This window comes from Apodemus sylvaticus, chromosome 4, assembly GCF_947179515.1.
Source record: "Apodemus sylvaticus chromosome 4, mApoSyl1.1, whole genome shotgun sequence".
Lineage (NCBI taxonomy): Eukaryota > Metazoa > Chordata > Mammalia > Rodentia > Muridae > Apodemus > Apodemus sylvaticus.
This window is the reverse complement of record NC_067475.1, coordinates 112472179-112490211: the sequence shown is the minus strand read 5'-3', so window position 1 is coordinate 112490211 and position 18033 is coordinate 112472179. Positions and strand designations below refer to the sequence as shown.

The 18033-nt window shown below is 38.9% G+C and overlaps 1 protein-coding gene across 1 annotated transcript in view; it reads right to left on the bottom strand.

The window, feature by feature from the left end:
• Positions 1-18033, bottom strand: part of Nbea (neurobeachin) — a 583161-nt gene that overhangs the window by 195959 nt on the left and 369169 nt on the right. The window contains 1 exon segment of the mRNA XM_052180490.1: positions 1798-1922. Within this exon segment, the coding sequence (XP_052036450.1) occupies positions 1798-1922 (125 nt within the window).

The window sequence follows — 18033 nt, the reverse complement described above, 5'->3', positions numbered from 1 at the left end:
ACTACCTTGGGATATATGGCACAAAAAGTTCTGACGTAATCAATCAGATTTAAACCTATCAGGGCATTTAAAAAATCAGCAAACTGGGCTGTTGAGATGGCTCAGTGGGTAAAGGTGCTCGTTATTAACCCTGATGAACCTGAAATTAATCACAGGACTAACATAGCGATAGGAGAGACCTGACTCTTTGACTTCCACATATGAGCATGTAAATGTGCTTGTACTTAAGCATACATGAGCACGCGCGCGCACGCACGCGCGCGCACACACACACACACACACACACACACACAATGTAATAAAAACTAAAATGTATAAGTGGAAATGTAATCAAGGAAATTTATTATACAATAAGTAGAACTTATTAAACTGATAATATTTTTTATTAAACATTTTTAAAGGCAAGTTTTGGAGTATAGCTCTTGCTGTGTGGTGGTTAATGACACTGAATATATGACTGTCATGCCCAAACTTCACAGGAATCCATTGGCTGGACAAAACAAGATTGCCTGTCTGCCTATCTTTTCTGTCTGTGTTTCATGTGTGTAGCTTAGATACGCATTTGTTTGCAAATATGCGTGTGGGTTTGTGGTCATGTGTGCATGCACATGTGGATGACATGGAAGTCTCTGTGGATCACTTGATTGTGTGTGCATGTGTGCATGTACTTGGGGATGCCATGGATGTTGTCCTTGATTTTCTTCCACCTTATTTTGTAAAATAGGGTTTCTCTTCAGACTGCCTGTCTCTGTTTCTGTAATGCTGGGATTACAGGTATAACTTTTTTATTATTATTTTTATTTTTTCGATTTATTTTTTATTTACATTTCAAATGATTTCCCCTTTCCTGCTCCCCACTCTCTGAAAGTCCCATGAGCCCTCTTCCCTCCCCCTGTTCCCCCATCCACCCCTTCCCACTTCCCTGTCCTGGTATTGCCCTATACTGTTGCACTGAGTCCTTCCAGAACCAGGGGCCACTCCTCCGTTCTTCTTGGACATCATTTGATATGTGGATTATGTCTTGGGTATTCCAAGTTTCTAGGCTAACATCCGCTTATCAGTGAGTGCATACCATGATTGATCTGAGACTGGGTTACCTCACTTAGTATGATGTTCTCCAAAATCGGTGCTGGAAATCTGAACTCAGAAAGACTTTTACTGACTGAGCTATCTCCACAGCCTGATAATTTTGGGAGCTTATAAGAATAGGGTAGGAATATTATGTGAGTAGGTTACAAATAGATAATTTAAGTTATAATTTATTATTCATATATATAGAGATACATCATTTATGTCTATGTATGTATATACAGGCACACACACACACACACACACACACACACACACACACACACACACACAGAAATACACAGCTCTTAAAGTAGGGCCTGTGTAGTACTTCCAGTAGAAAAATACATAAAATACATAAAATAAACAAAATGTACACACATACACCCCCTATATACCCCCTGCCCCGGTACAGGATTGCAATGTATGTTTACATGGCTTGTGGTCATTAAAATTTGAAAGACACTAAAAAGAAATTCATTTTAATACAGTTTTAATTTATTCAAATAGAGTTAAGTTTCTACAAGATGTGGGGATTTAAATCTCTTACAGTAAGCTGAAATCTTTTAAATAAATATAATTTAAGAAATATAGAGATCAATTTGACCTAGATAGTACTGAAGGGTGAGGCAGAATATAATATTTCTGACTCTTAACAGAGTGACCCTTACATGTCACAGAGGACCCTCCCCGGGATGGACACGGCTCCTAAGTCAGTGGCACACTCACCATACTCTACTGCAGATTTGAGCAGTGCTTCAGCATGTGTAGAGCCAAAGGCATTTCGAACAAATCTTCTCCTTCGACGAAGATCATCCTCCCAGTAATCCAGGCGCCAGAAATCATGCAATTGACTAGATATGGGAAATAAATGATTTTAATGTTAGTAACAAAAAGTCAAAACCAGAAATTTACTTGTTCCCAAAACGTAAAATGTTATTTCATCAGTATCTGAAAAATTAGGAGCACTGTGCTTGTATGAGTATTTCTATTAAAATGAGACAGAAGTTAAAATAGCTGCATTATTCTCTAATATTGTAAATGCTTGGCTCTTTTCTTTTAAAAAAAGAAACACTGTAAACAGTGTTCTTTTTCTCCAATAAAAGATTGATCATGGGGAGCTCAGTAACAAACAAAATATCAAATTGCAAGCATTAATGGCAGTTTTCTTTCTTATACAGTTTATTACAAGGTTGTAAATCACAGAGTAGACCTTACTACAAATAGTCTGCAATTTAATGACTGTGGCTTAGTGGACTGAATTAAGAAGAATAAAATATTGCCCATGTGGATTTGGTGGAGAAATGATTAAAATAATGTGCTGAAATATTCATTGAAGTAACTCCCTGCTGCCCACAGCAACCTGAGAAAAGTGCAATTTTATCCATTATTAATAATACCAAATTAGTTGCAAAAATTTCTAGTATGTGGTAATTGTCTTTGTAAATTATTATTCTAATGTTAACAGTTCTCAAATGATTTTACAGCTTTCATCTAATATAAACCATTAGCAACTATGGTTATCACTGGATAACACTGCCTTCTACATGCTGAACCAATATTAAAACCCACAGTGCATTTCAGAAACTACTAAAACATGCTTGCTACATGTCCAATGCAGCATTTTTTTAAATGAAACTTGGCTTTTAATTTAACCCAATAAACACTGGTGATAATACTCTGGCTTAAAAAGTTAGGTTTTCTGTTAATACAATGTAGCCTGATATAGTAAAAAAAATGATACTGTAACTCTTATTATCAGCCTTATTCATAAAAATACGCAGAAAGCATTCATAGCAGATTTTATACACATGTTTCACTGCAGGAGAACACAGAAAGGGCTGTTTTTGTTTTGCTTATTACTTGCATCTCTAATACCATGTCTGGGATAACTATATTTTCAACAAGGTGTCAATGGATTAATTTCAACTTCAGAACATCTATAACTTGGGGCTAGAGAAATGGCTTAGGGGTTTAGAGTACTTGATGTCTAGAATTCCAGTTTCAGAGTAGTCACTGTCCTATGGACATAACAAGACACCATGATTAACACAACTCTTATAAAAGAAAGCATTTACTTGGGAGCGTGCATACAGTTTCAGAGGCACAGTCCATTGTCACCCTGGTGGGGTGCATGGCAGCATGTGAGCAGGTCTGGAGTAGCCAGGCTACATCACAGGCAGAAAGGTGGATAGCAACACAGTGCCTGACATAGGCTTTTGAACCTCAAATCCCATCCCTGGTGACACGCTTCCAACTTCAAAAGTACCCATTGTCTTTCATGGTCTCAATAATGTTTAGAAGTCCAAAGCTTCTTATGAGACTCATGCCATTTTCTAATAACTGTAAGCTGCTGTAAAACCAAAATAAAAAAGAAAATCACATGCTCCAACATACAGTGGCACAGAATATACATTACCATTCCAAAAGGGAGGAAAGGTAACATAGTAAGGAAATACTGGACCAAAGCAAGACCACAAAACAGCTGGTCAAGCTCCAAACTCTGCATTTCCATGTCTGATGTCAAACACTAAGTCTTCAGATCTCAAAGTCCTTCCAGTTTTGCTGACTGAAATACACTTCTTTCTTTTGGGCTAGTTCCATTCACTGTTAGGAAACTTTCCTCAACAGGTATTCAGTGACTTGGATATTTCCAACTTCTTGGGGTCTCTAAGTGAACCCAGGCTTCACTTTCACAGCTTCACACAATGGTCTCAGAGCCTACATACAAGGGTACCTCTACCACATGCCTGACCTCAGCAGCTTTCCCTGCTCACAGAGGGAGACCATAACCGCTTTTGTGTACCTTGACCCTAAAGTTGAAACCACATGGTAGAAACTTCCAAGTTCTAATGTTTGATAAGGCTAGAACTTGGCCTCTTATTTAAATACATCTGCATGAGCTTTCTGTTGGTGGTTTCCTTCACAGCTTAAACTTTTAATTCCTTTCACAAGTTGGAAATTTAGCTGGGTGAAGTCTTGCCCTGAGGTCAGCACTCCCTTTATTCCATTCCAACAGACATTTCTTTAAACTTTTTATCTCCTTGAGCCCTGGAATTAGCTCCATTATATTTCCTGATGTTCTTCTCCTGCTCAAACTCCACTTTGTATTTTTCCTTGCTCAGCTTGCTCCTTATAATGATGCAACACAGACAATATTAGTCTGTCTTGAAACCTCCTCTGCCAACACCATTAATCCCAAATTCTTCAATTTTGCTTCAGGAACATTTTTTAGGGCAAGGACAAAATGCAGCCACAGACTTTGTTGATATCACAAGAATGGTCTCTCTATCATTTTCTAATACTATTACTTTCTGAAATTCCCTGAGCATTCCTTTAGCGCCATTTTTCATGTCCTACTAGGATGGCTAATTAAGCTCTACCTAATGTATACTATTGCTTTTCCAGTTCAAAGTCCCAAAGTCTCCCATATCCCTCTATATAACAGCATGGTCAGGACTGCCACAGAAATAACTCAGTCTTGGTACCAACTTCTGTCTTAGTCACTCTTTTACTGCCAAGAGACACCATGACAAAGGTAACTCTTATAAAAGAAAACATTTAATTGGAAGCTTGCTTACAGTTTCAATTTTGTTTAGTTTTTGTTTTTCTTGTTACTTGAGTTTCTTTAAAGGGGTGGGTTACTCTCATAAACTGGACTGAAGACTGAATTTACACGATGAAGCAAAACTGTTGGATATTTAGCAATGATGATTATTCAAGAGATCAGAAAAATATTAGAATCAGAACAAAGAGATACTTTATTAAATATACACATGATCACCTGGCCTTCTACTTGTGTGAAAAACATGGTAATGAAGTATCAAGTATCATGGTAATGATAATTACCATATGTGGCACAAATAATATATTTTTATGAAATCAATGTCTTCATATGGTGAATATATGCCAATAAAAGATTGCATATTAAAAATGGAATGTGCATGTCAAATGGATGGAACTTGAGAATATCATCCTGAGTGAGGTAACCCAGTCCCCAAAGGACATGCATGATATGTACTCATTTATAAGTGAATATTATTCATAACGTACAGGATACCTATGCTGCACTTCACAGACCCAAAGAAGGTAAACAAGAATGACAGCACAAGCAAGGATGCTTTCACTTGGAAGGGGGAATAAAATGGTCACAAAAGGCAGTTGGAGGAAGGGAACTGGGTGGGAGGGGTGATGGTGAGGGAAATGGGTGTGGGGATGCTCAGGGTTAGGTACAGGGAGGAACAGGAGAGATTGCCAGAGGGCCATGATAATGAATGGGAAAACTGCAACTGATTTGGGGGTGGGGAGGTGGGGGACATCTCCAGGACATGAGAGACCTGGGATAAGGGAGGCACTGAAGATTATGGAGTAACCTTAGTTGCAATTCACAGCATTGGGGATATGGAACCTGAAGAGGCCACCTCCTTGGCCAGACAGGAACCCCACTGAAGCGATAGGAACACCAACCCATCCACAAAACTTTCAACCCAAACCTTACCCTATCTCCAAGGAATACAGGAATGGGAGATGGAACAGAGACTGAGGAAAGATCAACAAAAAACTGTCCCAACTTGAGATGCATCCTATGGGCAAGCACCAATCGCTGACACTGTAAATGATACTCTGTTATGCAGGCAGGAATCTAGCATGGCTATCCTCTGAAAGGCTCCATCCAGCTGCCTACTCAGACAGATGCAGACACCCACAGCCAAACTGGAGGGAGCTTGAGGACTCCTATAGAAAAATAGGGTAAAGAATTGAGGGTACTGAGGGGAAAGGAACACCACAGGAAGACCAACAGAGTCAACTAACCTGGATCCTTGGGGACTCTTAGAGACTGAACTACCAACCAAAGAGCAATCAGAGGCTGGACCTAGGCCTCCCTGTACATATGTAGTAGATGTGCAGCTTGGTCTTCATGTGGGTCCCAAATACCTGGAGCAGGGGCTGTCCCAAAAGCTGCTGCCTATATGTGGGATATGTTCTTCTAGTTGGGCTGCCTTGTCTGGCCTCAGTTGGAGAGGAAGTGCAAAACCCCACAGAGAATTGATGTGGCAGGGTTGGGGATACCCACATCTCAGAGGGGAAGGGGAGGGGGATATAAGGGGAGGGGGAGTGACTGGGAAGGGGCAGTGAGCTGAATGTAAAGTGAATAAATAAAAAAGGAAGTGACCAGCACAACTGAGATAAACAAAACAAAAAACAACAAAAAACCCCAAACCAATCAACAACAAAACAAAACAAAACAAAACAAAACAAAAAAAAACTGCATCATTTGACAGTTGGTCTGTCTGTCGGTCTGTCTCTCTTTCCTCCCTCTTTCCCTCTCTCCCTCCCCCCTTCCTCCATTTTTTTTTTGTAGTACCTAAGGATTAAAGCCAGGGCTTTGCATATGCGAAGTAAGTGTTTTATTTCTGAGCTATATCTCAAACCCTAAACTATACACTTCAGCATTGCACGGTGGTTAACTTGAGTACCTGAACTATATAAGTTAAATGGGTATATAAGCTATATTCTAATAAACTTATTATTAAGATAAACATGTCATAATTTCCTCCTCTTGGGTACACTCTAGATTGTACTTCTCCCATTCACTTTTATTCTTTCATTTTCTTTTTTTAAAGGAGACATGATCTTGTTATGTAGCTCAGGTTTGCTTAACCATGTAGCAATCCCCCACTCAGTGTGTTCAGTGCTGGAGACAGAACACATGCCTAAACTCTATATGCACATAGAAAACACGCTGATTTGACTTCTTGGTCAGTTACTTGTCAGCACAGCAAGTCCCTTCCAGACAAAAGTCTCAGAAACCATGGATGGAGTGCCAAAAGCTTTCTTTCCACATGCCATCTTGTATGTAAGTTGTGACTTCTGTGAGCAGAGCCTTCCTGAGGGCCTGCTGGACATGGTGTGAATCTCTGAGATGCTCAGGTTGTTTGTCACCTCAGGATAATCCAATAGTTGTTAGAACAGTACTTGCATCAGGCCAACGAGCAGGACTCTAATCACTCATATGCTAGCTCATTTAGTCCTCATCAATACCAACTGAGAAAAGCACTACTATTGCCCAACCCTGTAAGAAAGGAAATCAAGGCCAGGCGGGGTTGATGTTCCAGATCAAGTCCCCACTTAGCTACAGAGAAAGGGTGGGTGCTGCGGTAGTCTGATTTCCTAGCTACTCTCCCTGCAAAGGCAATTGAGAAAATGAATTCTCCTGAGGCTATGACATGCAGGCAGCTGTTTCCTTCTTCCTAGCATAGACAGCCACCCTGGACGAACACTGGTAATTATGGGAGAGACACAGCAAACTTTGAAAACTCACGTTAAATGTCATCTAGTAATTTCTAGGAGAGATATATTTATTTTGTTTTAGAAATTCTTTATTAGCATGTTATTCATACTCATCCCATAAGATAGATCTCATTTCTACTATCAATGTGAAGGGGAGGCATGTCTATCTGATAAGAGGAGGGAAAATCACTTAAGAGAAAAGTCTGTATACTTTCCTTAAAATAATTATTTCAAAGGCCTCAAGGACTTACGTTTGGATCTGTGCCAAAAGAAAGGCCTTTGTAAAGTCTGGGTGTTGATAAGTTTGATTTTTTTCTTTTTCTTTCTTTCTTTTTTTAATAGTTTTATTTTCTATATTCTTTGTTTACATTCCAAATGATTTCCCCTTTCCAAGATGCCCCCTCCCCATATGTCCCATAAACCTTCTCTCCATCCATTCTCCGATCACCTCCCTCCTTTTTCTCTGTCCTTATATTCCCCTCCAATGCTAGATCAATCCTTTCCAGGATCAGGACCCTCTCCATACTTCTTCATGGGAGTCATTTGATATGCAATTTGTGCCTTGGGTATTCAGGGCTTCTGGGCTAATTAATATCCACTTATCAGAGATTGCATTCCATGTGTATTCTTTTGTGATTGGGTTACCTAACTTAGGATGATACTTTCTAGATCAAACCATTTGCCTAAAAATTTTGTGAATTCATTGTTTCTAATTGTTGAGTAGTATTCCACTGTGTAAATATACCACATTTTCTGTATCCATTCCTCCTTTGAGGGCCATCTGGGTTCTTTCCAGCTTCTGGCTATTATAAATAAGGCTGCTATGAACATAATGGAGCATGTGTCTTTATTGCATGCCGGGGAATCCTTTGGGTATATGCCCAGGAGAGGTATAGCAGGGTCCTCTGGAAGTGTCATGTCCAGTTTTCTGAGGAACCACCAGACTGATTTCCAAAGTGGTTGTACCATCTTACAGCCCCACCAGCAGTGGAGGAGTGTTCCTCTTTCTCCACATCCTCGCCAACACCGGCTGTCTCCTGAGTTTTTGACCTTAGCCATTCTGACTGGTGTAAGGCAAAATCCCAGGGTTGCTTTGATTTGCATTTCCCTAATGACTAATGATGTTGAGCACTTCTTAAGGTGCCTCTCGGCCATCCGAATTTCGTCAGGTGAAAAATTCTTTGTTTAGATCTCTACCCCATTTTTTAATAGGGTTATTTGGTTCCCTGGGGTCTAACTTCTTGAGTTCTTTGTATATATTGGATATTAGCCCTCTATCAGATGTAGGGTTGATGAATATCCTTTCCCAATTTGATGGTTGCTGTTTTGTCCTTTTAACAGTGTCCTTTGCCTTACAGAAACTTTGTAATTTTATGAGGTCCCATTTGTCAATTCTTGATGTTAGAGCATAAGCTATTGGTGATCTGTTCAGGAACTTTCCCCCTGTGCCCATGTCCTCAAGGGTCTTCTCCAGTTTCTTTTCTATTAGTTTTAGTGTGTCTGGTTTTACATGGAGGTCCTTGATCCACTTGGAGTGAAGTTGAGTAAGAGGAGATAAGAATGGATCAATGCATGCTGACCTCCAATTGAACCAGCACCATTTGTTGAAAAGGCTATCTTTTTTTCCACTGGATGTTTTCAGCTCCTTTGTCAAAGATCAAGTGACCATAGGTGTGTGGATTCATTTCTGGACCTTCAATTCTATTCCATTGGTCTACTTGCCTGTCACTGTGCCAATGCCATGCAGTTTTTAACACTATTGCTCTGTAGTATTGCTTGAAGTCAGGGATACTGATTCCCCCAGAATTTCGTTTGTTGTTGAGAATAGTTTTAGCTATCCTGGGTTTTTTGTTATTCCAGATGAATTTGAGAATTGCTTTTTCTAACTCTGTGAAGAACTGAGTTGGGATTTTGATGGGGATTGTGTTGAATCTGTAGATCACTTTTGGCAAGATGGCCATTTAAACTATATTAATCCTGCCAATCAACGAGCATGGCAAATTTTTCCATTTTCTGAGGTCTTCTTCGATTTCCTTCTTCAGAGGCCTGAAGTTCTTGTCATATAGATCTTTCACTTGTTTGGTTAGAATCACACCAATATACTTTATATTGTTTGTGGCTATTGTGAAGGGTGTCATTTCCCTAACTTCTTTCTCAGCCTGCTTATCCTTTGAGTATAGGAAGGCAACTGATTTGCTTGAGTTGATTTTATAACCAGCCACTTTGCTGAAGTTGTTTATCAGCTGTAGGAGTTCTCTGGTGGAGGTTTTTGGGTCACTTAAGTAGACTATCATGTCATCTGCAAATAGTGATAATTTGACTTCTTCCTTTCCAATTTGTATCCCCTTGACTTCCTTATGTTGTCTAATTGCTCTAGCTAGAACTTCAAGTACTATACTGAAAAGATATGGAGAGAGAGGACAGCCTTGTCTAGTCCCTGATTTTAGTGGGATTGCTTCAAGTTTCTCTCCGTTTAGTTTGATGTTGGCTACCGGTTTGCTATATATTGCTTTAATGATGTTTAGGTATGGGCCTTGAATTCCTGTTCTTTCCAAGACGTTTAGCGTGAAAGGATGCTGAATTTTGTCAAATGCTTTTTCTGCATCTAATGAGATGATCATATGTTTTTTTTCTTTGAGTTTGTTTATGTAGTGGATAGCATTGAAGGATTTCCTTATATTGAACCACCCCTGCATCCCTGGGATGAAGCCTACTTGATCATGGCAGATGATCGTTTTGATGTGTTGTTGGATTCAGTTGGCAAGAATTTTATTAAGTATTTTTATATCAATATTCATAAGAGAAATTGGCCTGAAGTTCTCTTTCTTTGTTGGATCTTTGTGTGGTTTTGGTATCAGCGTAATTGTGGCTTCATAGAACGAGTTGGGTTTTTGCTTTTAATTTCCCTTTTGTTTTCCTCAGAGAAGTCAGGTGCTTTTATTTGTTTGTTTGTTTGTATTTTTTGTTTTTGTTTTTGGGCTTTTTTGAGATAGTGTTTTCCCACATATCCTTGGATGTCCTGGAACTTGATCTATAGACCAGGCTAGCCTATCACAGGGTGTTCAAAGGAAGGAGTCCCTCAGGACACCAGCCACGCACCAGGGGGGCTGAGAGTTCCATTTCATCTACACGCTACCCTTTCATAGTTCCTTTCTGACCTCTCCATATTTCATAGCAGCTCCCGGTTGCTATCTGCACAGTTGAGTTTGTATTTGAAATCCTCCAGATTCATGTTTTGCATCAGGAACACTTTGGTTAGGGTTCAGTAATCCCACAAACTGGTATTTTCACAAAGCAATATGCAAATAAAGATGTCATGCATCACACAGGTAACAAAGAAGCAAAGACACTAGCTAGCATACATCTAATTTTGACCATAGGACATACACATCCCTTATAAGTAAATGAAAGAGTATTGTTTTTAGAACTTAGAAAAGGTCCAGGCCCTCCAAGACAGTTCCTAGAGATGAAACTCTTCTTCTCCTCTTCCTCCTCCTTCTTCTATGTTGCTTGAGTTGGTTCTTTTCCAACTCAGATTTCAGTGTATTGGTGTATGCCTACCAAGTAACCATAAGCCTTGTTGGTGCCTTCAGATCCCTATGTAAAATCTCAATGTATTAGTTTCCTTACATTACTATAGAAAATCATGAGACCATACAGAATACAAGTACTAGCAATTTTAGGTAAGTTTGTAACTGTTGACTTGCAAATAGAAAGCAGAAGCAGAAGGTTGCTTGTGATTTTTTCCACCGAACCACTGCTATTCTGCTATAAGTGTCTCCTGTCCTTACACACAGACGCTAGTCCACTCTCACCCAATCCCCACTAATAAAAGCACCATTACATCGAATTATATGCAAAAATGCAATTAAGTCATATGGCTAAGTGCTTTGATAAGTTCATATACTTAAATATATCTAAGGGGTGTGTAGCGAAAAAAATACATTTTTAATGACCTAGTTTGGTATTCAGTGACACAGATGAAATCTTCACCTATTATAAACAGAATAATTTTACTTTTCTATGGTTTAAAATGGGGAAGCCAGAAGTTACCTTTTAAAAAAATATTTCGTGACCCTACCTCATCTGAGGCAGGGCTTACTTTGTAGTCCAGGATAGCCTATGAATCATATTGTGGCTGAGGCTAGTCCTGACAATCTTTCTACCTAGCTTCCCAAGTGGGATTACAGCTGTGAACCACCCTGCTGGGATTGAGATGCTTTGTATATTAGTTTTTTGTTTGAGACAGGGTTTCTGTGTCCTAGGGTTTCTGTAGACCAGGCTGGCCTTGAACTCAGAAATCTGCCTGCCTCTGCCTCACAACTGCTTGGATTAAAGGCATGCAGCACCATAGTCTGGAGTTTTGTCATTTTTTAAATTTACATACACTTTATAAAGTGTCTATATTAAATATACTCTGTATGATATATTACAACTGTGTATTAATACACATTACATAGTATATACACATTACATATGCACATGCTATTTTAAAGGCAAGGCTTATCATTGTTGGAAGGCAGGCACTAACACCTCTGAAGGGGCTTACAGAGTGCTCCCTCTGCCTCTGAGTCATCGTCTGAAGCGCTCCTTCCCTGCTCTGTGTGTGTAAAGCTGGGCCTGTAATCCATCTCCAGTCTTTTTCAGTGTACAAGAAGGAAGTGAGCAACAAAGACAAGACGGCTTTGCAGGGCCTCTAGAAAGCCCCTGGACCACGCTTAGTGGCTTAAGAACTTTCCTACTCCTGCTCAATTTATACACTCCTTTAGCAATAACAGCAGTATGCTGACAGCATGATTCAGAAAAAGTAGAGATAATGCAGATTTGAAATGCTTCAAGTACTATTTAGGCTAGGCCTCGTGGGGCAGGCCCGTGAGTCCAGCTATTCAGGAGGTTCAGGCAGGGAGATTTAAAGTCCAAAGCCTGTACTACAGAGTGTAACAGTGTTGAGGGGGTCAGGGAGGGGGGAAGGAGGAAGAGAGAGAGAGAAAGAGGAGGGGCTACCCCCATAAAAAACAGCAAAAATATAAACATTTAAATAAAAGTAATATTTTCTTTATCACTTTGATTAAAAACAATGTAATTTTCAAACAGACAAACAAACCAAAACAACAAAAACAAAACAAAATCAACTAACCAACCACAACCTTCTAAAGGCTTATTATTCACAGGACGTTACAGGCAAGGAAGATGGCCAGTGCTCATTTATTTTCACTAGAATCACTAGCAAAGCCTCCCTAGTACCTCACAGCGTGCGAAAGGGGTTGTGTGAACTCAATCCTCTTCCTAGCACAGGCATTTATGACAGACAGCATGGTCTCTTCTTTGTACAGACATCAATTCTCTAATTGTTCTCTTGTATCTCTGTACATACTGAATTCTGCTGGTTACAAACTCAGGAAACTCTAATGCACTGAATTCAGCCCCCCCCCCCATCTTATATCTTCCATGTGGGTATCTCTAAATGAGTCAATATATATATATATATATATAAAACCGCCGCTAGCTAGGTCCCTGATTTTCATGTATGCAGAATTAACTGGGCATCAACTGTGCTGACTTTTATAGCAAAGATTTTAACAGTGAAAACTCAACACACACATATGTGTCACTTACAAAAGATAAAAAGCATAGAAAGGCCAAAGGTCAGGTCACATATTAGAGAACATGACACCCCTAAGCCACCAAAACCTACCACAGAGAAAGAACAGAGATGGAATAATAAACCGAGTCCTCAGCCAGGACTGGAGCCACTCACTAAACAGACCACTCTATCTGTGTGCTCTTTTCCTTTGCAGAATCCAATAAACTGCCATTATATTCCTTCTAAATGGTTCCATTACCAGGATTCTATAACAACAGCGTAATCTCTTGATAATTATAATAAATGCTTGTAATCAAAGTAGGGGCCATTTAGGAACGGAAGGAGAAAGCTGTTTTCTATCAAACTCACTGTAGCTCTATGACCTCTGAGGCGTTCAGCTACAGTGCAGCTTCCCATCTAATTTTGCTCAAATAAATATTGAAGAAAACCCCAGCTCACTGAGACTTTGACCTGAGGCATTTTAGCATAACTTTTTGTTTCATTTAAAAATATGTTAACAATTAAAAGAAAGAGACATGCTTACTTTAGTGCACACATTTCTAGAATTTAAGTGATAAATGACTTGATCAGAGAGGGTATTTCCTCAGGGAGCAAACATAATAGTTCCTTTAGAAAATGACAGTGTGGTGATGAGCTAGCCTCTCGAGGCGGCTTTAAGGAAGTATCATTTTTCTGAAGCACAGCATAGTCAATGCAGACGTTGAGCTGGGCTTTCTTGACAAGCATTGCTAGGTCATGGAAGTAATCTAAGGCTGGTAACATGACAGGAAATGACTACATAGGATCAGGGTGGCTTTCATCTGCATGGACCTTGCTTGGTAGCCATGAACAGCAAGAAACCAGCTGTGATGATGGGAGGAAGAAACTATCAATCAACCTGGGCTACATCCAAGGGAGGCTTTTTCAGTTTTTTTTGTTTTGTTTGTTTATTTATTTACGCTCCAGATTTTATTCCCCTCCTGGTCCACCCTCTGACTGTTCAGTCTTAGTTTTTAAAGTAATGATTTTTAATAAGACAGCAAAAAAAAATGATCCTAAGCGATTCTAAATGTTCATATCTCTATATAGGGTTTCCACCAACTGTCAAAAGCAATAGATTTGATTTGCGATCAAACTTTTGTGCTCAGTTGTGGGAATAAACAGAATTATGAGGAGAAAATTAACAAAGAGAAGGAAAAGATAAACTACAGTGCCTTCAAGGCAGCGGCAGCTATGCTTTACGTGGTATTCCCAGAGGCTCTGAGGGAGCTTGGAACAGCACGCTGAAAAGCAGGGTCCTTTGTGAAAAGTTGAACATTTATTTAACTAAGTACAATCTCTGAAAATGACCTTTATTGAACCCTTCACCATGGTCTTACAATGATCTAAATGACTGTCAGACACCCTCTAAACAGCATTACTCGAATAAAAGTCATTCCCAGGGCGGTACTAAAGCAGGGCAGCGAAGGACAGATCCCTGCTCATCAAACCGCAGCAGACTTAAGGAGAGTGGGAAACACGCTCAGCATCTTTGTCCTAAGAGTGACAAGCGACACAAGCCATCTTAGTCTATTGGAACGGCTAGGGACAGTGCGATTTTTACATGCACAGGGACTTATTTGTTGCTTGATGGAAGCAATTGTCAAAGAGAAAGAATTTACAAAATAGAAATGCTGCTTAAGACTTAAAATCCTACACGGAGTTACAAGCAGCAGTTTCCTCAAAACTAGTGTCACCTAAATATAATGTTTATTTACAAAATGTAGTAATTTTGTAAACATAATAGGTTAATTTTCATAAATCACTGACCCACTGCAAAGCAAGCATTTGATCATTTCTACATCTCCTCCTTTAATTTATATACTGTACAAAATCTTGGAGTGAACAGGCCGGAAAAGCATGATAAGAACAACTGGGAAGTGGTAAAAATGCAGCATACTCTGGAGTCTCTTCATTCACTCATTCTTTTAAAACATGTTTCTGTTTCAGTTAGCCGACACAGGTCATACTCTAGGAGAGACAGATTTTCCCCTATTAAGAGGATGATTAGTTCAGTAAATTACAGCTTTCAGATGAAGACAACTGTTATGTCTCTGTGCTGGGAAGGGGAAGGGGATAGGAGGTTCATTTCACCACAAGGTAATTATGTGGGCCCAGTGTGCTACCATCTATCATGGCTGAAAGATGACACTCACTGTTAGCCAAGGGAAGCTGCTGTTCAGGCTCCCATCTAGATCAATACACCATGAATTTTTCTCCTGGCAAAAAAGTAATTATACAACAGAACTTCGCAGTCAATACCTTCCCGGGCTAACAGATTCTACTATAGCGACATGAGGGTATGTGAGGTATCACCTAAATCCACCCAGTAAATACAAAGAAAGCTTGTTTTTCTGTGATGTTAGTTATATTTCTCAGTGTTATTATTTTACATCCTCACTACTGGTTCCTGATAAGTAGGAGAGTGCTATTGGCTTATGTTTATTGTTTTTATGGTAAGAAAGCATGCCGGGTTTCTCTTGACTATAGAGTATGAAAGTGGCCACTGATCAACTAAGGACTATTGGTTTTGTTTTGTTTTAAGAAATGACAATCTATTCATGTGAAAATCTGTCCACACAGAACACAACAGAGAACTGCAGGAGCAGGTAGCAGCTGCCCAGCCAGGGCGCCCACCTTCTCTAGTGTCTGTGATCTGCAAATAACAGGCTGAATGTTTTGAAATACACATTTTAATTTTCCAATATAAAATCCTATCTTTAGATAGGGCACTAGAAAATGTATAGCTATACTTAAGCATTACACACACACACACACACACACACACACGAAAACAGATGTTAAAATCATCTAAAAATCCATCATATTGTCAATTTGACAACTGCTTTCTCTGAGATAGAGTTTAGTCTTATAAACTAATCTAATATATCAGAAAAGGTTAAAGGGCAAGAAAAAAATCACTACTTTGGTGAAAAAAATTTTGACATCCAATTTTCAAGCTGATTTATCAGTGGAAAGCTAAAATGGATAGGCTGCCATTACTGGGGAGCAGCCTGTCTAAGAAAGCTGCTACAAAGCCTCCCATTTTGATTTAGCCACATTAATCAATACAAACCTATACTGTTTCAATTTTTAAAACATTGATCTGCTGTAAGCTTAGTTCAGCCACATCTATCAACTATCATAAAATACTCAATACATTTTTAAATACTGGCACAGAAATAAAATGATAAAATGGAATTCAGGTTTATTTGTCATGATGGTTCATAACTGGTACAAAATAACAGTTTAATCTAGTTAACTAAGAAACTGAGTTACTATTTTCATATGCCAGCAAATTAATGAGTGTTTTCACTCTGTCTGTTCCTCCTTTAATACTGAAAAACCTCCAATTGTTAAAAATAAAAGCAGAGCATCAAAAAATCTCGGACATTGTAGTGAAGATATCAGAGGATCAAGGAAGTGTTTTTTGGGGGTTGCGGGCAGGGGTCCCAGACAGGGTTTCTCTGTGTAGTTCTAGCTTTTCTGGAACCCTCTTTGTAAACCCTGAACTAGGATCTACATAGAGATCAGCCTGCCTCTGTCTCCTGAGTGCTGGAATTGAAAGACTGCACCACCACTTACAGCTTTTTTGCTTTTGTTTTTTTTCCAAAGATTTTAATGTACATATTAAATTCACAATATATGGATTAAATGGCTAATATACTAAGTGTTTTGCTCAAGTCATTTGCACTGTTATTGAAGATAAAAGTAGAAAAACTCAAAATGCTTTATCCCTAAAGTATATCAGTGCATTACAAATGGTGTATTTGAAATAGTATTAAGGATCCAAAAGAAATGAAGACAGTTGTAATATGGAATTATTTTGCCTTGAAAATAGTCCCAATTTATAGCATTAAACTTCATAATCTGCAGTGTCTATAAGTATATTTTATACCTATTCCTAAAGCATTGTCATTAAAATCTAGCATGTCAATATTATATGATGCTATTATATTTACTGGGGATTTGTACAAAAAGTCAGATTAAACATTAGGACATGACACTGGAAAGTTGGGGAATGCGTGTGAGAAAGAATGATGCTATTAATGAAATCTCCCTTGCCATATGTACACGGCACTAATGAGCCTTGTGTGAATCAGTTCAGTGGACAACAATCAACATCAAGTAAGTTTTTGATGTACCAGGCACACACCAAAGAATAAAACATTTCCTCCATATGTGTTAGAGAAAATATAACTTTCCTTAGAATCTTTCAGTGCATAGGTGGTACCTGTTCCTTAGGGCTCACCTTGATAATGTGATGCATGCAGATAATGTGCAGTGATCAGTCAGAATGAGCACTGCCCTCTCCTAAAACACTTTAATTTCCTTATGTGGACAAGTTCCTGGAACTTTAAGACACATATGATATATTCTAAACTATGCCATCTGTCCATTCTGTGTAGCACTGAAATTTACTCCTTGTGCCTAAAAAAAAAAAAAAAAACACTAATTTTTAATGTTTAACCCAGAAATTTATCATTTATTATTTTTGTCCAGGTGGAAGTTAAATGATCACACAAAAGAAACACAATGCTAAAAACAATGCTAAAAAGTAATTATTATAAATTTACAACAAATTTTTAGTGTTCATCTTTCAGAATAAAGAAAAGAAATCCTTAAGATAGGAAATATGTGAATTCAAAGTGACTCTAATTTCCAAAGTCTAAATTTATAACCCTGATTTACCATAAAACTTACTGATGGTCTTACTATAGTAAAGACTCAGAACAAAAGTAACAACACTAGGAGGAGAAAGTGACACAATTTAGGGTTTCAGACAGGGACTGGTGTCAACAGTGTCATGGAACACTTCCGAGAAACAATGGTATTGATGAGGACAGTGGGTGAGACCCTGTTAATGGACCCCTGTTAGAGTCTCTGAGATGGGAACTAGCCCAGGCCATGCTGTCTCAAGCTCCTCTGAACTGTGTTCTCCTGCATACTGCCTTGGGAGTACCGTGCTGTTTACTGCAAGTGTGCAACATCACCGAGAGTCCATTAGCAAGGTACTAATTACCCTTAGTATATTACAATCCTGTTTACGT